Genomic DNA, 21,960 nt, shown 5'->3' with positions numbered 1-21,960 from the left:
GGAAAGGTAGAAGTACTTCAGTTGTTTGGCCGTGTGGTGGCAGCAATGCCCATATAAAAAATTATCCAGCCGCCGGGGCGGGAGGGGGGGTGGGGGGGTGCGCAGAAATCGTTGCCGTTTGTTTTTTATGACTTGGGCCATACATGAGTAATTTAAGCATGTTTCCAATACCAGCTAGGTTTCTGACAGAGCATGTGCCTCATGCAGTTGAGCTCCCACCTGTGCCCTGAGGTCAGCTTTACAGACTGTATGTCAACTCCTATATATACCGACATATACTTATTTCTTTAAATAACTTCACACCTGGAATTGCAAAATGAATGTATGGTAGCCTCCCATACACCATCAGAAATAGTTTTCTGAATGACTTTTTAGACAATTATTTCTAATTTGGAAGAGGAGTGATTCTTAAGAAGTCAAAGCTGCACAGTGCTAGACACAAATTGATAGGCCTTTTAACTACAGCATAAATGGAAAAAATATTTAGGTTTTAACTAGTGAAAATGCTAAGCTATTTATATTTTTAAAGGACACAATATTAAATTTCATTAGGGACTTAAAACTTAATTCACTTGTTAAAACTTTGCATGTAACTGTTGTTTTAAGATACTATAAAACAGAAATGTATTTTCATATTAAAATTAGGGGTTTTTATTTAAAAAAGATTGTGTGAGTAGAATTTGGTTGCTCAAACATTAGCATGTACAATGTCTAGGAGGTCACTCTTGGACCAAGTAACCCCTGTAATGGAAAAAAGAATGTCACTAGGGCAACAGAAGGGAAGGAGCTGGTGTCATCACTGCTTAAATTATCTTCTGTAGCACTTGGTGTGAAATGCCTATAACTAATGATCTGTAACACCGCTGCTAGCACAGATGTCCGATCTGTCCTGCAGTAATTTAATTTTTCTTGCATTTACCACATACATAATTACTTTGCCTTGTTGCTCAGAGCTCTAGCCTTAGTTTAGTTTTAATTTTAAATTATTTTCTCCTGATATAATGTGCTGATATTTTGCTTCTGTCTTTACAGCTTATACGTGGCAACTGTTTTGGCTAAATATGAGTTCAGGTCTGTTTGTGAAATCCTGAAAGCAGGGACACATGGTCTTGTATGTGTGAGGAAAACATTTGATGCTGTAAAGATGTGTCGTGTTTTAAAACCCAATTTGATGTTTAAACAACACCTACTTTGTGTGTTTAAAATACTGTTTACCATCAGAGTTACAAACTACATATTTGTCCATGTATTCCCCCTGTCCCAATGTTTCTTTCTTTGTTTTTAATTCTGCTAATTTTGAAATGATGCCCTTCTTCCTGGCCCAATCCTAGTAATTAAAGATAATTCTGAAACACTCCTGGAATTGTCTAGGAGGAACATGTCTTGCTTATTACTGTGCAGAACCTGCTTAAGTATATACTGGTACTGATCCACAGAAACTAGTGCTAAACCGTGCAACTTTTTCCTGGAAATTCTGGGTTTCATTAAGGTGACTACATACTTGTGAGAGCATTGCTGCTGTCAGGAAGAACTGGAAAAAAGGCTGTGGTGAATGGTCCAAGCTCAGTGCAATATGGTAAGCAGGGGACACACTCTGAAGCTGCACTTCTGTCATTGACAGAAATGTGAGAGCCCTGCTTGCAGCCTCTGCCTTGTTAGGTGGTGTGATGGTAGAGCAGCCTGCCCAGTCCTGCTTGGATCAGGGCTGTGTACACCCCAGTTATACAACAGCTTAGCAAGAGTTTAGATACACTATTTATTAGCACATGTTGAAGTAGTTTTAATTTTGAACTGAATGCTAAGTCATTTCATTTGTGATTAGCATTGCTGTATTGGAATAGAGGAAATTGGAAACAGTTTCCAGTTCCACAGTTAGTTTTGCAATCTTGTCACACTAAAAAATTAATTATAACTGTAAGTACTCTGTATGCCCAAAGGCCCTGGGTCAATTTTGCGGTTTTATAATCCTGTTTCTTTAATTTTGAAGATGTTTTGCATGACTGCCACCTCTACAAAGTGAACAGAGAAAAACCATGTATCTGCATTTCATTTTATTGCTGTCTGAAGTGCTGCTAGTAAAAAAAAAAAAAAATCTGAATAATAATTGGGCTTGAATTCTGTTTTGGGGAAGGTAGTATAGCTCTGCACTGTTAATAGAAGCTCTTGAGCTCAGAGTTGCAAGTTACTGGGAAAAACCTGTGACATTATAAAGAGATGGTTAGTGTAAATGATACCAGTTTTTATTAAAACTTCAATAGAAATACCCTTACTGATGGGTTGGAATTCTACTTCTGTAGTACAGCTAATTTAGGGAAATTATCACGTTACCCAGTAGAAGAAATTAACAACCCCCTACATTTAATGAGGAAAATATCATTAGATCCCAGATTTCTTGGGCAGCTCTAAGAGTTGCCCTCAGCAAGACATACATATGCAACATTTCTTTGTTTCAGTAATGGATTTAGTCTGATAGATACACCTCATCAATAATGAGTGTTAGTGCAGCTGGACTCCAGAAAATCAGAGCGCAACGTTAGTTTGAGCTCAGATTATTAAGAATAATGTATATTCATTGCTATGGTTCTTTACACTTTAAGAAATGCTTATTTCATTATTGCTGATGTATAAAGAGAAGGGACAGGTGGTATACTGGAACACTTTTTCTGGAAAACAGCAGTTGAAATGGAAGTATGTATTTGGCAAGACTTTGTGTGTGGGAGGCCCTTCCATCACTGAGGATTAATTGTTCTGTTTACCCAGAATGCTGCTACAAATGAAAAAAATTGTACAACTGTTTTTATATTGATGGATATTACTATAAAAAATAAAAGATAAATTGGCCTTCAGAATATGTTGGGCTTTTTGTTTATTTTCAAGAGGTTGTTGCAAGTAAAAATTGAGACACTTTTTCCATAAAATGTAAATTTGACAAAAATTCATGTAATCAGAAAGTGTAGTGCCTGTGTTAGTGGATAGTAGAAGTGGAAGGTGTTTTAAGGGGCAGGTACATGCAGTTGAATCAGCTTTGTTTTAACATTTCAGATAAAGAAAAAGATTGCTGTCAGCATTTCTGCCAGGTATACTTAAATGCAGTTGTGCCATAAGATACAAAGAAATTCATACAATATATGAGTTTGTAATTCATATAGTATATGCGTTTTTCTATCCTTTTATATGATGCTTTTACCCATCTCTGGAGTTTGTGAGGCTGAATTTTGTGCCTCTCAAATGGAGCTACTCTAGTACGGAATAGCTGAGCTTTAAAAGAAACTATGGAATAGTTGACTCAGCTGAGTGTCTTTTGTACTTCAGGTGGCCATAAGCATTTCTACAATGACTTGCATTACTTGTTTTAGCAGGATTTAAAAGCTCACATGTGATTCATCTTAATCATTAAAAAGTAGTGCTCTCCTGTATTGGATAGTGTTTTCCAGTTCATGGGCTATCATGATTCAACTTCAAAATCCATTAATGTGGTGAATGAGTCACTGCCTTTTGTGTAACAGCATTGATCTGCTCATTAGCTAATGTTATTTTCGTGACCTGTTGACTTCTTCAAAAATATCTAGAACATGGACTAACATGAGGTTGGTGTATAATGAGACAACTTTTCTGATTAGACCAGTAGCTTTAGATATTTGGCATTGATCTAAGCTGTTGAAATTTTCAGTACTGGAGGATGGTTTCGTTACTGTGAAATGCAAGTGTAGTCTATTCTTAAAGGTGCTGTTGAAGGAGTCCTGGTTAAAGACTCAAGACAAGATAAAGGAAGTCCAGGTGCGTATGATGCTGGTGGTAGATTCTTTGATCAGGAATTAAGTCTTGTAACTAACCAGAAGTTAATTCTATTTTATTGTTCTGTTTTTTAATGATTTAGTTTTCTGACTCTTGCTGAGAATGTGCAAGAAGGTGCTGGTTTTACGTATTTGCCTTCTGAGAAACAAAGCCTCAAACACTTCACATGTATGACATCTAAAACCAGATGGCCTCTCTTGGAATTTAAACTGTGTCCTGAGTTGAAAGTGACTCAGTCGAATTAGTTGTTATTAAATCTGTGCTGTGTCTATAGGCCAAATCAGTATTTTGTCAATGCAGGCAGCTGCAACTGGCTTGCTAGGGTCACCTTAGTGTCACAAGGTTTCCCACTGTGGTCTCTTGAGCAAGGTGGTAGAAAAAGCCTTTTTGCCTGTCTTTGTTCATAAAAGTAATGAGGAGTTCTGGGAGGATGTGGAAGTGTGTGCTACTTGTCATTTTGTACATTTTTGGGAAGGTTGTCAGGAAGGTTGTGCAGGGAGATGAATTACAAAGAGGATTCTGGAAATGCAAGGTGGCTCAGAAGCAGTGTCGCCATCTGTTACCAATTGCTGAAAGACTAATGGAATAGCTGTGTTGAGAATTTTTGCTTCTGTATGGAGAAGTTAAATTTTTAGACTTCCTAGTTCTAAAAAAAATAAATTGAAGCGGGTGGCAGGGGGAAGATCCCAGGCCCAGCACTCTGAAGAAAGTGAAAAGTAAATAAATTTTCCTGGTTAGACCTTATGGAGCTTTTAGATGTTTAACACAAAAAAAAAATTGCATGCAATTTGTTTTGGCACTGATGAAATTCTTGAAGCTCCTGGGGAGAACTGCAAAGGACGTTCAGGTGAAGCAGAACATCCTTGAGATTGTGCTGCTCTGTGGCATTATGGGGGACTTAATTTAGCTGAAAAGTGCTCTTGGCTCAAGAAGTTAAAATTATGGCTGTATGAAAACTTTAAGGTTTTAATCAGAACAAGTAGTTCAAGGCTTCCTTTTAAGCAGCAAGATGGACTGGAATAGTCATAGTTCATACGCAGATTCCAGTTTCTGGTTAGCACTGAAAAGCAGCTTCACAAGATTATTCAAACTGCACATCTGCAGTTTGAATAAAGTAAAGTTTACATAGTATATGAAATAAAAGGGAGAAAACATCAACTGGATTACAAAGATATGTAGATCCTAGCTGTGCTGTGTGGGTCATAGACAGCAGAGGGCAGCTGTATCTAACGCACAGTGCAGCAAGCAGGGTTCAGTCCTTCCTCAGCTGTGAAGACACACAGACTGGGAGAGCATTGCTCAGTTAGAAGCAGCTCTAGGTCAGTGACTTTAAATGCTATAGCCTATTTGAATGCATGCTTCTTGATAGCTAAGTAAAATATAAACACTGGGGTTTTATAAAATCGGATTTAATAACAATTTCAGGTTTGTTTGTTATTTTCATGTTAATTTGGAACTTTTTAGAGAACTGCAGTCAAATTTTCATTTTGATTGCCTTTATTTCTTTTAAAATGTCTTGAATAAGCTTAGGTCTCTTGAAAATCTGTATGGAATGAAGAATGTATATTACAGTGGTTTTTATTCTGTGCATAAATAAATGAAAACCTTTTAAAAAATAGAAAAGGAAACAAAACAGAATTTCACCTTCAAATGGTATTTTCAAGCCTTTGAGACTGAAAATAAGTCAAAATAATAGTAAATTCTTCTTTGAATTCTACAGTAGTAGACTGTTTTCCTAAAAAATCTTTAAGGTGACCATATTGCTGGCAGTGAAAGAATAGAATCATTGAATGTTCTGGCTTGGAAGGGACCTTAAATATCATCCAGTTCCAACCCCCCTGCCATGGGCAGGGACACCTTCCACCAGACCAGGCTGCTCAAAGCCCCGTCCAACCTGGCCTTGAGCCCTGCCAGGGCGGGGGCAGCCACAGCTGCTCTGGGCAACCTGTGCCAGGGCCTCACCATCATCACAGTAAAGAATTTCTTCCTTACATCTTACCTAAATCTACCGTATTTCAGTTTAAAACCATCACCCCTCATCCTGTCACTACACTCCCTGATAAAGAGTCCCTCCCCATCTTTCCTGTAGCCTCCTTTAAGCACTGGAAGGCCTCTATAAGGTCTCCAGGCTGAACAACCCCAACTCTCTCAGCCTGTCCTCATAAGGTAGGTGCTCCGGCCCCCTGATCATCTTCTCTGCCTCCTTTGGACAGGCTCCAATAAGTCCATGTTCTTCTTATGTTGGGGGCCCCAGAGCTGGATGCAGTACTTTCTCCAGGTGGGGTGTCAAAAGAACAGAGTAGATGGGGAGAATCACCTCTCTTGACCTGCTGGCCACACTTCTCTTGATGTAGCCCAGGATACCCACCTTACGATGAGTCTTCTACTGCTGAGTAATGAAAGCTTTATGTGAGGCTGTATTTGCCTTCTTTCTTTTCCTCTCTGGTCATTTTAAGCAAGTTAAACAGCTTGGATGATGGAACTGGAAGATGCTTATTATAAATAGAGGATCCAGTGATCTCTCCAACAGAAAGTCTTTTAGTAGTGATTCACATTCCAGATGCCCATTTATCTGAGTAGCCAGGAAAGATAAAGATCCAGATCTTTAGAGCTTCTGGTTATCTTTCTTAATCTTCCGGAGCATCAAGTTACTTCGCCAATTTCTCGATTTCTGATTGGCTTCCTTTGATTCCTGCAGGTACCTTCTTGACCTTAGCACCTTAATTTGACTGGGGAGGTGGAGGGGACCAGGCAGAGAAAAGAATGAAAAGAGCCTCCCTCTGCATATATGAATTAGGCATTGGGTCATGCCTGATAGCCCATTTGAGATTCCTTGTTTTTGAGGTGAAGTGTTGCTTTTGAGAAACAGTGCAACTCCTCTGCACCATTAATTGAAAACATTTTCCTCAGCACAGGTACACATTCATGCCTGAAAGGACTATTGTTAAAATGTGAATTAAAGAATTATTTGCAGTTAATAACATTCAGTAATGAAATTTATGTAGTGGAACTAATAAATGCAGAAATAATGTCTGAAAAGCAAAAATTATAGTGAATAAGTAAACTTGCATATTTGCCATGCTACTGGGATTTCTGCAAAACTGGAATTTCTCAAAACAAAATCAGGTTCAGATTTTGGAGCAGAAGTAATAAGTATGTTGCAGTATGTATGTAAAACTTCATGGTTTTAGAAAGCAGAATTAAGAGTGCAGGGAATTACGTGCACTTGTTTACAAGATGTTTATGTGACAAAATAGTGTCTCTAGTTTGAGCTGCTACATTTCGCTGTCTCTGAACAGTACTATCCCTGCAAGAGAAGACTTGATGAAAGACTGAAAGGAGGAGGGTTTTGGACAGGGAACCCTCCAGAGTGGGTGGAGAGTTGGTACACTGAGCATCTGTAACCCATTTTTCAGCATTTCCTCTAGAGATGCAGGAGTGTGCTTCCTCTTCTCCTCTCCCTTCAGCTTTTAATAGCTTTTTCCTCTCACTGATCAATCCATTGTATTCCATTTCTGAACTGTGAGTGTAGGTAAGATTTCATGGCAGTCTTCTCAATTGTTGGCCCTGCCCACAGTCATCATGTGCACATAATACTGTTTGCTATTGGCTATAAAAACAAACCAGCGTCATAAATACTTAAAGAAAATGGTGGGGGTTTTATGTGTGGGTTTTTTTGTTTGTTTGTTTTTGTGGTTTTTGTTTTTGTTTTGTTTTGGTTTGGTTTTGTTTTGAACAGATTTCTGTTCTTTGTTGACTTGTGCTGCATTATCCTTTAAAAAAGGGTGCTCTTCAAGAACCAGTTGAGAACTGAAATACTCCTATTCAGTGCAGAATTACCAGTCTCCTTTTGCAGTACTCTTTCAGGAAAGAAAATGTAATGATCTTGCATTTCTTGACTTTAAGTTGCAAGTGTAATTTATTCCAATAGTGAGTAGAAGTTGTAATTTACACAAAAATGGTGAAGATTCCTGTATTTCCAATTCATATATGACTTAGGTGCCTTTTCAGTTTTTGATACTTCTGATACTTCAGTTTTTTTCATACTTTGTACTGCGTTAAGAAAGAAACAAATATTTACAATTTTGCATCAGCGACTCAGATTTTTCCATATTGATTTATTTCATTGAAGGTAATTACAAATGTTCCATAAGCATGACATTGCATGCTTCAGAGCAAATAAACAGCTGCTTTGGAAGGATGTGCTGGGTAGCTCTCTCTCTATATTTTAATAATACCAACAGATGTTCAGTTTAAATTTTTGAAGAAAACTATTGTGAAATCAAAACATGACTTATGAAAGCTTGAACCTGATGTAAATGAAATATTACTGGCCATTATTCTAATGTGAAATTTTAAATGAGATAACAGTTTCTCTCAGTGTTGCCATGTTTTGCAGACACCAGTTGTATTTGACTTGGAATTGAAGGATTTGATGTTCCTGGATCTTTCTAGTGAGATAACAGATATATCTATATCGATATAGATATATGCACACCAGAATATTCTCTGCTCTTGTTTTTACTGACTCAGGATATACCATCTGAAGTTCTAATGACACCTCTTCTCCCACAGTAAGGTCACCTTGGAATACTGAAATTCAAACCCTTCAGACTGAGGCTTTAGAGCATGGGAGATGAGTACACAAAATAAACGAAATAATGTGTTTGCTTTCTAAGTGCTTCCCTATGTTCTTCAGTCAAAAAGTTCTGTTGTTTCACATATGGAATATACATACCAGAAGTGTCTACTGACATTTTTCCGGAACTGCAAAGCCGTAAATCATCTGTGTCCTTTCAGTCAGCAATTTGGACAAAACCTAAGCATGGCTGTACAATGTAGAGAAGCAGTAACCATTAATTTGATGTGGAGTATGAATGGTAACTTCTGTAAATTTTCAGGGTTCGTGACAAACCTTATCTATCCTTTTCTGCATACATGAATTTTTTCCTCAGGAGAGTTTGTGTCATGTGGTTGTGGGCAGTGAAGTAGAGGACTTGAATCTCTTCATACCTTGAAAGGTGTAATGCAACCAACCTTCACAGTTCTTGCAAAGGAAAGGGGGCTTATGTAGTCCTTAGTGATGACTTGCACATCTCAATTGTTATCCTGAGATGGGAGTTTAAGATTATTGGCCTTTCAGAACCAGACACTTGCAGTTATCCCAGAACTAGTTTCTATGCCAGATTAAGTTCTTGCTGTCGAAGCAGTGGCTTATGCCTACCTGCGCTTTAAAAATGAAAACCAAACAAAAAAACCCCAACCAAACAAAAAAACCCCAACCTAACAAAAAAAACAACCAAACAAAAAAAGACAAAACCTGCCCTGTTTCATATTCATTTGAAACACATAAAATTCTGCCTAACTTATTTTCCAAGTAGGAGAAAAACAAAGAAAGGCTAAGAGGAAGGGTTTTTTTCCCATGATTGTATTTGCAGTATCCTGAGTGGCTTAAGGGGAAGGGGTGCTAACACCACATTACTGTGATATCTTAACACCTCTTGAGTCTTACAAAGCAGAAATGCCAAAGTGTTATTTTTAGGAAGGTAGTGGTGCATCCCATTAATAATGATAGTGTGCATAAGTCATGGTGAGAAGAAACAAGGTCCCCAGTTGCATAAAGCACATTCAGGTTTACAGAATTTTTGTGACTCGCATCAGAATAAAAATGAGAGTTTGCATTATAATGAACTCAGGAGAATTTAAGAATAACCAACAGTGAAGGGATTAGGATGTTCACATGACCTGCGAGACTGGAGTAGATGGGGACTAGTCTTGTCTTGAGGAAATGCCTCAACTATTGAACAAAGGATGGTGTGTACATGTGGGAATTCATGCTCTTGGCCTCAATTTTTTTTTTTTTTTGTTGTTTTCCAAAAATATGATTACAGTGTAGGTGTTCTTATGCAAAAAGACTAATGTTCTTTTTGCATGAATACATATATATATTTTGTGAAAAGTGACTTCTCCATGGTCTGCTTTTTACCTCAAGTGTTAAGCTGTGATTAAATGTGTAACTGTTTTAAGCAAAAGGCTTGTGCCGTGGTTGGATAAATGTGATAATATGCTGATTTCCTTTGTTGCATTGGAATGCAAATAAATGCATGGGGTGAGGATTGAAATTTGGTTTTGTATTTTAGGAAACATTCAGGAAAGGTTTGCAAGATGGCTAAAGGTAAAAATTATAAAATCTGATTGCTTACAGCCTTAAGATGTGTATGGAAGGAACTGGTCTGTTTTTCTGGAGGGAAAAATACACAGAGCAAAATGTGCTAAAACCAGAACTGTGTTCAATAATGTTCTATTTCTCATCACTGTTCTTTCAATAAAATAACCGGCATAGTAACTGACATTGTAAATACTTCTTATGAAGTTGCATGAGAAGTGAAGTTCTGATTAACCAAAAAAAATAAAAAAGATGTAAGAAAAAGGGGGTTAGGGGGAAGGGATTGGGGATCCAGAAAACCTCACCTTATCAGTTATCAAGTAATACTGGCACTTTAAAGAGTAATTCAGAGTATCTCTTCTGTAAGAGCTTCTGGGATCTGTGTAACAGGGGAGTCCTGTCTCTTACAAAGAACCATTACTACAGTCTTAGGGGAAGGTGAAGATATATAGCATCAGTTGACTGGTCTTTCTCTTTTCTGCCTGAAAGTCAAATCTGGGCTTTTATTAGGAGAGACTACATAAAATAAAAAAGATGAGGTGTTTAAATAACCACCTTGTCATTCCTGCTCTCTAGGGCATGTGGGATTGTGTATATCTTGCATACTGTACTAGCAGATATAGCTGAAGGGCATCAGTGGTAAAAGAAAAGACAATTTTATCTCCAGAAAAAGCCAAGCTAGTTGATTTGTTGGACTGCAGTATTTCCAGAAGGATGTGTGTGTTTAACAGCAAAAAAAAACCAAACCAAACCAAAAATACCACAAAAAACACCCCCAACACTCCCCCCCCCCCCCCCCCCCCCCCGAAAAAAAACAAACCAAAAAAACGCCTGCCTTCTGTAGATATGCAAATGCAAAATATGGAGAACAGCACTGACTGTTTTCTAGTTAGAGATTAATAGGAAGCAGTGTCAGGGTTCCACAAAGATTTTTGCAGGTGTGTTTTAAATGATGGGATCTACACATATGAGCCTCATCAGGAATTTAGGAACAAATTAGAGCCCAAATGTAAGTTACCTATGTATGGTGGGCAGCAAGGCACCTTCCATGTTTGAATGTTTAATGCTCAGTAATGCCATAAATTTTGCTTACACAAATGCATCTTATTTATCATACTTTAAGTTCACCATACTCTTTTGTGGAGCAGAGTTAAGAATGTAATAAACCTACCCAAAACTTCATCCACAATATTCAGTTGCCAGAGACTTTAATAGGAATAACCCACATAATTGAGATAGTATGAAATTCAAGATTACAGGTTCAGTCATCGTCTTGTAGAATGAGGAAAAGACAATAGATGCATAATATTACTCTTACTGTACCATGTACTGTCTAGTGCTGTACCATGTATGAACTGCAGTAATGTTTTACGCTTGTATGCGTTGGTATCCCACGGCATGTCCTTTTTATAGTTTTTAGAATTAGTCACTGTAAGTGGGCCCAGTTCTTCGCTGTTTTGAGTAGTTGTGAATAAGGAAGTAGAAATATCTTAATATTCAGAAAATGTTTATTCCCTTCTTTGTCACCCTACAAAAATAAACTTGTAAAGAGACTGCAGAAGCAAAAGAATCTATGATGAATAATAGATTTTTCTTTCCCCAGTCTCTAACATCTACATATAGCAAGCACATCAGTGCCTAGAAGACAACAATTTATGTTTTACTTCCTTATGCTGTAGCCTGCTTTTTATCAAGCTTTGGGAAATGTGGGCAGCTTCTGTGTTCTGATGCTGGAGTTCTCTCTCTGTCAGCCTAATTTGGGCTAACCTTTGATGGACTGGATTTACAGTTGCCCTGTTCATCCGGTTAAGCAGACATTCTCCTGGAAAGCTGATGCATGCTATTGTTGGCTGGGAATGTTAAATTATCTGTATCCTTCTTTAAAAGGGTGAGGACAGATAGTTCTGTCAGCAGCTTAATTTATTCTTAAATCTTTGTAACTCTGGTGTATACTGGAGTGAGCCTGAACCAGCAACAACATATATAACAATAATAATAATATAATGCTTAATATTTTTGTGGTAGTAATTTTTTTTTTTCACTCACTAAATTGTCCAAGCATTCTCTGTTGTAGCTGATGTTCATAATGTTTTTCTTCCACAGCTATGATAATGTTGGCACTGGCTTGTTAAGTTCTTCCTCCTGCAAATTGCTTTTGGTTGTAGATTGCAATGTTCTGAGCTGGTTTTTTTTGTTGGGTGCAGTTTAAATGCCAGTCATTCAAATTAATCTTTTATTCCCTGGTGCTCTTCTGAATTATGTGAAACATGTTTTCTTATATGTGTTGTCTTTTAAGACTGAAGACTTTCATTGTTTTCTTTATTAGCTAAAGTTATGATTCAGTTTATTTCCTATTTTGGAAGGAGCATTTAGGTTTTTAAAACAGTAAAATCTAAATTAGAATTGTTTTAACTTGTTTCCCTTTCCCTCTGAAACATTTACTGAGAGATATGATCCTAGCATAAAAAACTATGTGCTGTGTATTTTGACTAAAGCTGATGGAGAAATTGCATTTGTATAGCTACCACATGCAATATAAAAGAACTTACTCCTTATTTTTGCAGAGATACAAGAAATTTGTTTCAGTTGCATGTTCTGTCTCGGATTTGATTTGTGGCCTTGGGTAAAATACTTCATATGTCTGCTGCTTTATTTCCTTATGTAAAATGGGAGGCCCGTATCAGGAGAAATACATAGAATATTCTCAAATGTTATAATGCTGTAATATTGTAATCATTGGGGTGAAATGCAAGCATGCTGCCCTTGATATAAGTCTTCTAGTAGTATCTCAAATGACAACCAGTAATGAAATTTCAAATATTTACAATATTCCAAAGACAATCTGTGTTGTATAGTCTTGCTAGGATCAGTGTTAAGACTGTTGTTCTTCCCTTCCATTTGCCTTTTCTTCCCTGTTTATCCAGCACTTCAGAAACTAATTTTGGTCATAGGCTAGTATCACTCAAGACAACTCCTCCTACGCTAGCTTGTAAAAAAACTAATGAAAGGTCATTTACCATTTGGTTGGAACAAACCAGTCTGGAGCAAACTGGATCTGAATGAATGTGGAATTCAAACTACCTGTCACACTAATTGCTAATGGCATTTGAGGATGAGCATCCATTCTCACGTTGTTGGACTTTTCTGCTAATTTCAGCACTGACACAAGAGAGATTGGGAAGTTGAACTGAAGTCCACTGATAATTTCAGGCTTGCATATGGAGGTCTGCAGATATGTCTTCCCTCCAGCAGGCAGAATCATGAATTTACAATCAGTATGTCATTATGATAGAAAACGTGGTTGCAGTTGCCAAATAACGTTTAAAGTCTTAAAAATCTCCCATAGAAAGAAGGCACTTTAGCTGTCTATGTGTAGTTAACAGGAGTTTGAGATAGTATGAATCAGGAAGCACACAGTGCATTTTTGAAGGACAGTTCATATGAGGGTGTCATGGTTGAACCCCAGCCAACAACTAAGCGCCATACAGGTGTTCTGTCATTCCCCACCAGTGGGATGGGGAAGAAAATCGGAAGAGTAAAAGTGAGAAAACTCATGGGTTGAGACAAAAACAGTTTAAAAGGTAAAGCCAAAGCCACACACACAAGCAAAGCAAAACAAGGAATTCATTCACCACTTCCTATTGGCAGGCAGGTGTTCAGCCATCTCCAGGAAAACAGGACTCCATTATGTGTAATGGTTACTTGGGAAGACAAATGCCATGACTTCCTTCCTTTTTCTTCCCCCAGCTTTATATGCTGAGCATGATATCATATGATATGGAACATCCCTTTGGTCAGTTGGGGTTAGCTGTCCCAGCTGTGTCTCCTCCCAACTTCTTGTGCACCCCCAGCCTGCTCGCTGGTGGGGCAGTGTGAGGAGCAGAAAAGGCCTTGGCTCTCTGTAAGTACTGCTCAGCAGTAATGAGAGCATCCCTGTATTATCAGCACTGTTTTCAGCACAAATCCAAACCACAGCCCAATACTAGCTACTGTGAAGGAAATGAACTCTATCCAAGCCAAAACCAGAACAGAGGGAAATGCTATACTTGATTGTAAAATAAAATCAGAAGAGAGGTTTATCTGTTCTCTCAAGGATAAAGTGTCATTGAATCTCATTGAGAGTTGATAAATAGGGCATGAAGTCTGGGTTTTCTTTGTTTCTTGATCATTGTATACTGTCCTTTGAGAGCTGTGCAGTACTCATTCCGAAGTTATGTCTTCAAGTCTCCAAGATAAGCATGGTTTGAATTTCCTTCCTTCTTGTCTTCAGGTAATTCTTTTCCCTCCCAGGGTAATATTAGAAGTTGGGTTGAACAGTCTGTCTTGCATATGCTTGACACTGTTTATTCACATTAGTTTCCTTTAACACTTTATTTTGAGGATAGAAAAACTTAATGTCCATACTTGTGAAGTGTATCTTCAACATACATTTCAAAAAACACTTTTATTGAGTAGAGCTGGGAGTCGAACTCTGTCAGAAATACAAGAGATTCTTTAACTGAGACTCGAGATGCCCTCTGAGGCGTTTGTCGTGTTGCATTGTCTGTCAGAATTGGAGTAGAAATATCTTTGCTGTTTGAAAATATCTTGATGGTCTTATTGCTGCCTCCGTGATCTCTTCAGATCTGCTGCTGTTTCTGTGAGTTTTTCTGTGGGTTCCTGCAGTGACCCAGTGAGGCTGGGATTATTGGCAAAGCACAGATGAATACTTTGTGCAGTGGTGAATACAGCTTTCTATAACATTCTGTCAGTAGCCATCTAGTTTATTTTTTAGATAACAGTTGAGTGTTATGTAGGCCATCAAGTCACCATGAACTCTCCTTATCATTTCTATGTAGTCATTTTTTTGTTGGCCCATTCCAGTGTTTTCATTAACCTTCTACAAGCTGCTGCATTTCAAAGAGTAGCTTCAGCTGCCCACTGCCAAGGGAGAGAATTTGCAAGCTTTGCCATAGGGGACTACAGTTGGATGGGAGAAAATGGGATAATCTTTTCTCTCCCTCTTCTGCTGATGGGCAGACTGTAATGTTTTTGCTACAGATGCTTGACACCTGAGGCACAGATTCCTGTTGTTGTGTTGCACAATGTGAGTGCTTAACGTGCTACAGTTCAGTACATATATGTATATAACTATTCTTCAGCAAAATACTTCTGTGTATTGCACACCTGTTCTTGTAAATTGAAAGGAAACAATTAAAACAGTGAAGTATGTGAGAATGTCATCTAGAGAAACACACTCTTTGTTTCCACCCTGATGAAGATGCATTTCTAACAGAACAATTCTGGCACCAGTGATGCTCAGTGATTGCTTATCTTTGTTTCTTTCTTTCCTTTTTTCTTTTCATCTCCTCACAGGCCTGTTATAATGGCCCTTAGTGTACTTGCTGGAAAAGGTTTTTCGTGTGTTGAAGGTTGTCTAGGCCTGTAAGGACAAATGGGATATAGAGCTTTACCACATCTGTGACGAACACTTCAAGAGTAATCCAAAAGGTCAGAAAGACTTGATTGTGATGAAGTGTAAATGTTCTGAAGGTTTTAGTATAGCAACTTGGCATACCTTTATAAGAATGTACTCGCTTTAATTCTGCTGTGTTTTTTGAGATGTGAAAAAAAGGTTAGGGCACAAGATATGTTGCATCCTAGGAAACTAGGAATTGGGGTGGCACAAAAGACAAGTGTTCGGTGGACAAAGAGAAGTGTTTAAGAAGAATCTGTTTATTTAAGGGACAGAATTGCTTTAATTTTATCCCATGTTTATCAAAAGGTCTTAGGACTTTTAATGTTATTTAAACTGTCTTTGTCTTGATAAAGCAAACCTAATATTAAAAAAGGATTACTAGAAATAGGTGGCATACATAAGGTGCTGAAGGGTTGCTTTCACACTTTTTCATTTCTAAGCAAAGGCATAACTGGTCAATGCTAGAGCTTATTGGATGGATTGATTGTGACCGTTCTTAAACTCTTACAGATGATACTAGTCTAATAAACTGTAAGAACATTGCATTGGGTGCTGACTCCTACAGCTGATTCATATCTAATGTGGTGCTACTGTGGTCTCCAAACTCTACAATTGTCGTTATAATGTTTAGATGCTTATCCTAGATGCATCCCTTGTGAAAGTAATATGTTGATATGAGAAAATAGCAAATTAGTTTTTCTGGAAGTAAAATTGTCCTTTTTAGTTAAATATTTGATACTAATGAAGTATGTATCAACACTATAAAATGTTTCTTTAAGCTACTGTTCCTGTTTCAGAACATAAAATAACAGTATTATGGTATTCATGTTTTTTGTTTTGTTTTGTTTTGTTTTTCTGTGAAGAAGAGAGGTATATATGTGAGAAAGTAGCATATAAAAAAAAAAAGTACTGGAAGCAGGTAGTTTGACTTCACACCTTCCCCCCTCCCCCATCTGCTGATGTATAATGTTAAGTGTATAAATTAATTCTTGATAAAAAAAGCTGCAGAGATATTTAGGAAAAGGTGGGGGGTTTTATACCAAAAAGCCAACAATATTTTTAATTTTTCATGTAGGAAGGCAAGAAGAAAATACTGAGCCTAATACTGAAAGCCTAGTATTTGGGCTGAATAAAATAAGATGGAATAACAAAAGATTGTGTGACAGATTTTAAAGAATTTTAACTGGCATGCTCACAAAAGGTAATGAAGGCAAATGTATGCTGTGTCTGGATATATCTGCTCCCTGTTGATATTTATGTCTCTCGCTTCTTGGGAATTTACAATGCTTTCTTACCACAGATGATTGGGGCAACTACTGAAAATGATATTCCAGCTCCTCCTCTTGTGCAAGCTCTAGTGCTTGTGCTAGCTCATGAACAGCTAAATTAAAAAGCTGATTTGGCTGCAAGCTAACTGTGTTCCATGTTAATTTTTCTATTGTGTTGTCTGCACAGCTGTAGGAGCACAAATGAAAGCTTGAGGAGACTTGGTGTGACAGGCTGTGCACTCCAGTCATGGTGCTGCATTGTAAGGGTTTTAGAGTACGTGATTTTGAGGGTCCTGAGGGATTGCTGCTGCCAAAACAAGTTGATCCAGGTTCCCTTTCACTGCCCCTTTTGTTTCTGCCTCTTTGCTTACAGTCTTTGCTATTTGACCTCAAGATGGGCTGATTTAACTTGCAAAAAAACTTGTTCAGAAAAGAAAAAAAAGACTAGTTTTTCTCCCAGGCTGATGGGTTGAATCTGCTCACTGTACCACCAGGAAGGTCCTGGTGCAGCCCTGATGGATGTCTTGGGATTGTCTCTTCCTGTGGTAGTAAACTAGTATATTGTCTCAGTTGTTTTATGTTAGCTCTTTGAAGTGGCTCTCTGGATGTGCCAAATTCAAAGCCTAAAAAGCTTTAGCTGTATAATGTAGGTTTTATTCCTTTACTACTTCTGGTATATTTTTTCTTTTTATTAATGTGAGTTGAACATGGTAAAATGCTAGCTGTCTCCTAAAATACTTCACATGTGTTTTTACCTATATGCATTTTAATGAATGTGCTCTGGAAAAGACATTAGAAAAACTGAAGAGAAGCAGCACTATGCTAGTTTCAAGTGTGTTATGATAAGTTTCTATTACAACAGAAATTTAAGCTAATATATTTCCATCCAATCTGTGTTATTAGAGTTATACAGATGTATGATGAATGAAGAGACAATTAATTTATTTGTAGACATGGTGCACTGCTCTTGCTCTGTCGCACACCCAGGGTACATGCCCTCCCTATATGACTGAGTCTTTGTGGCTTTAACCAAAACTGAGCCTAAGCAGAGCCATTGTTTATCAAAAATTGTGCAAATTAATTTTCCAAGTAATGCAAGTGTTGAGCACACCCATCAATAAAAATATGTCATAGACAACAACTTCACATTTTTGAAGACTGAATAGGTTGGGTACTTTGCTCTAGCTGAAATTACGATTTCTTCCCTGTGAATATGTGTGCTGGTGGCAATCAGTCTGATTGAAACAGAGTATAAGTCTAAACTTTTGTTTTTCTGCCTTCAGACACCTTTCAAGAAAATAATTTAATTTAACACGATATTTTATTTTGCAGTAACTTATTTTCTTTTCCTTGAGCCATTTGTTTGTTGCTTATTAAAAGGCAATCTATTTAAAAACTTGAAATGCACTCCATCTTCATCAGTAAAGCTTTCCCATAACTCTCTGCCAGCATCATTAAGCTCTATTAAAATCATTCTAGTGAATCTAGTTAGAATAAGTCTTCAGAACAACTGAAAATGGATGCAGAAGAGATTTTGATTAGTGCATGAGGTAGTGTGTGAATGTGTCCATAAACCATTCTATTCAATTCTGTTTGAAAAACATGGTTTTGGTTGTGGCTAGTGTCTTTGCATAGGTTGGGAGAATCCTTCTGTTGTTAAACAAAGGCCTACATCAGCACAGTTCCTTGGAGGATAATAAATTATATCCACAAACACTAAGAGAATTGCCTGCTAGATTACCTTGTATCTGTGCTAATCCCTGATGATGAAGAGAGTAAGAGCCCACTGATTGTGCCTGGACTGATTACAGTTTAGTAAGAAAATGCTGTGCTACTGGTTCTGCTGACTTCTGCTTGGTCTTCCCTCCTAAACACATGCGAGCTTCTTGTACCTGTCTTTGAGGCAGCTAGAACTAAAATGGGTGCATTAGGAACCTTGTATGAGAAACAGGGAAAATATGCAGAATTTGTCCCTCAGGTGGTGGAGTAGGATAGTCCTGGTGTTCTAAACAGGTTTCCCCTCTTCTCAGATAGAAAGTAGGACAAAATACAGAGAAACTGAGTAGGACACTTGTATTTGGTTGTGCAGGGGAGAAATGTAAGGGAGAAATAACATTAGGACTGAAGAAGGTACAGAAGTGTGCTGAGGTTCTGGAAACTTCACCCTTTCTTCTAGTTTAGTTTTATATGTGCAAAAGGGAAGGGAGAGGAGCAGATGGGTGTTTGGGGAGTGAAGAAGGAGAGGTAAACAGTGCAGACAGACACCAATATACCTGCTTGTATATGCACAAGGTTTTGGAAGTAGGATTCTAAGTTCATACTCACTCTTGCTGTTGTGTTGTCAGGCCAGCCAGCTCCAAATTTTGCTTGGACCAAATCTAGTAGAGAAAAAGCTTAAGTGCCCAGCTCTATGAAAAGCCACTGGAAAAAATCAATTTGGAAAAATTGTATCAATATCTACCTTGCAGAGTTTTCTAGAAGCTCATGAGCTCAGACTTCTGGTGTCCTATACTGTTTTCATGCCACACATTTTGCTGAAGGTACTACCTGATGGGGTTTAGAAGCAGCTGGAATGTGTCACATGCTGCATCTCTCTTCACACTGTGGTTTGCAGCACCTGGACAGGTTTAGAGCAAAGTTAATACCAGTTTAGTCTTTATAGAAGTTTCATTATGTTGAGAAAACAGTAATTTTTCTAGTCAAAAATCAGAATTTTTTTTTTTTTTTTTCTGGGCTCTTTTTTTTTTTTTATGTTATTTTTGTTTGTCTGTTTGGGTTTATTTGTTTGTTTGGGGCTGGTTGGTTTTTAACATCTTCCTGTTTTGTGAAGTAGCTGTGCTGGCAGAATGGGTTTCCATCCGCCAACAGCCATCAGGATGGTAGAACCAAGTTCATCAGTGTTCAGTATACTTCTGTGCAAGACATCAAAACACTAAAGAAAGCAATCTGTGAAACTGAAGTTGAACCAGGCTGTGTATGTTACTGTGGATACTGGCAAACAAGATGTAACAATTTTGAGCTAGGGCGATCTAGCTCATAATTTTTTAAAAAAGTTATTTTTGTTAGATGTTTTCTCCAGCCTTGTTCTTGGCCTGAAACTGCTTTTTTACCAAGTTAGTTCTCCGTTTTCTATGCTGTGAACACTTAATGCTTTGTTCCTTTCATTCTGTTACCAATGTAAAGAAAGCCTAGTTTCCTGAATAACTTTATTCCTTTTTTATAATTCAAAAGGATATGCTTTAAGCTTTACAAATTTATAGTGCTGGGGAGCTTACCTGTACGAGCATTTGAAGTTGTGCAGTGGGAACTGTATAGCAATTCAGTAATGTGAAATAATTAGAGAAAGCAATTCTAATCTAAACACCAGTGGGGCTGCTGTTTATTGTGCTTTGCTTCCAGCCATCTCACGTGTCTCATACCAAGGTGTGGGAAAAATAGTTGGGTGGTTTTTTGTTTTCCTCACATAGGCTGAACATGATCCAGGGGAAAACAAGCATGTTGTCAGGTTCTGAAAAGAGCAAGATGGCATTGGAAGAGGATTTGATTTTCAGATTTAGCTGCTGGATACTCCTATTAAGCCTTGTTAGACTGTTTCATCTACAGGAGTTTGCATGCCTGCCTGCCTTCTCAGTCTGCATACAGCTACTTCTTTTTTTCTTTTTGTCTTTTTTAGTAAGGATAATTTTACTTTTAACATATCCTTAATGTCTTTACACATTTTAAAGCTTTTTAGCAGACAATTGAAGTTTTTAAGACTTCCGTCCCAAGAAGAACCTTTTCTGGGTAACTTCTGCTTCCTTGGATGTCTTCCTTTCATTTCAAGGGTTAGTTTGTAGCAAGCAGTTGTCGTCTACCTGAGCTTGTTCCTAAGCAGTTGTGAAATATATACAAACCCTGTTTCCCTATATGAATTTTGCGTAGTTTAGCTATTCCCACTGGCTCAAGGGTGACCCCTGAGGTCAGATATTATTCCAGTATGCTAGTGATTCCTCCATCAAACTAGTGAAAACATACAGAATAAAAATAATGAAGAATTGCTTATTAACCAGAACACTGATAAAGACTAAAAATGCCTTTGTAATGGTGAACACTTAATATCTTGGTAGGTCAGACGAGTACCAGGTTCCAGTGGCCATCTCCATAAAACAGAAGATGGGGACTGGGAATGGAGTGATGATGAAATGGATGAGAAGAGTGAGGAAGGCAAAGCTGCTGTTTCTCAGGAAAAGGTAACTTTTGTTTATTCCAAGACATTTACACTCTGCAAGATGGTCTGTCTTAATTGTTAGTATTTCTGAATCTTTAATGCATAAAGCTGCATAGCTCATACCTCACTGCATTTGTTTTCTAGTCAAGAAGAGTAAAAGAGGAGGAGAACACAGAGGTAAAAATGTCTTTATCAACTTCTTTTTTCTTCCAAGTGCTTGAGTGAAGGGATTTCTTTTTCAATTCTGTTGTTAAAATGTGAATTGAGGTGGGGGTGCAGTTCTGCAGCCTTGTATGGCAAGTACTTGTGAGGATAGAGCTGTATGCGGTTGGGCCTGTAACAATTAACTTAAGCACACAGTGGATAAATGGATAGGAAATTTAAAGTCATATTATGTTCGTGCCCAGGAGAATTGGTTAAGATAGGTAATTTGACTGGTTTTAATGAATCTTTGTAAGTGGATCATGCTAATTGCTGTCTAATTCTCAGGGTAGTGATGGCTGTTTTGAAGTAGCCAGTAGATCTCCAAATAATTTTTCATTCTTGGAATTTGTATCATGACATGTAGCTTCTAATTTAAATGCTTCATCCCATATACAGTAAAACAGTTCAGTACTGTGGCATAGTAGATTAATTCAGAGGAATAAAATACCATATTGATTTTCATGGTGCTGTGCTGAGAGTATGGGAAGCATCACTGCTGTAAATAATTGCTTAATAGGATTACTGGCTTAGAGCCAAAGTGCTCTTTTAAAATTGTCTATACCTTGTGTGGGTGACCCTTGCCACTTCACCTGCAATTTTAGATTCTCTGATTTTCATTGGTGTCATAGAAATCTTCTAAAAGACTAACAGCTTCCTGCCAGGTTTGGTCCTGTTAGCTCCTGTGATGACCCCAGTCTTTCCATTGCAGAGCTAGTTTACATAGCACTTCAGCTTCTGAGGTGTCTTATGTAAACTGAGTACCAAAAAAAAAAAAAAAAAAAAGGACTTTCACCAGATAGTCTTTTTATGTCTTAGAAATGGAGAATTCTGCAGTTTGTGACTGAGTTTATACAGGTAATTT

General features: G+C 37.8%; 1 protein-coding gene across 5 annotated transcripts in view; it reads left to right on the top strand.

Moving 5' to 3' along the window:
• Positions 1–21,960, top strand: part of STK39 (serine/threonine kinase 39) — a 102,200-nt gene that overhangs the window by 38,783 nt on the left and 41,457 nt on the right. For 4 of the 5 annotated variants that reach the window (XM_033007893.2, XM_033007891.2, XM_042784300.1 and 1 more), the window contains 2 exons: positions 20,794–20,916; positions 21,039–21,071. In XM_033007893.2, the coding sequence (XP_032863784.2) occupies positions 20,794–20,916; positions 21,039–21,071 (156 nt within the window). The remainder of the gene's footprint in view (positions 1–20,793; positions 20,917–21,038; positions 21,072–21,960) is intronic. The other variant, XM_033007892.2, reaches the window with a different exon arrangement.

The sequence above is a fragment of the Tyto alba genome, unplaced genomic scaffold (genome assembly GCF_018691265.1).
Source record: "Tyto alba isolate M040663 unplaced genomic scaffold, T.alba_DEE_v4.0 Super-Scaffold_7, whole genome shotgun sequence".
Taxonomy (NCBI): Eukaryota; Metazoa; Chordata; class Aves; order Strigiformes; family Tytonidae; genus Tyto; species Tyto alba.
This window is presented reverse-complemented; position numbering and strand designations above follow the sequence as displayed.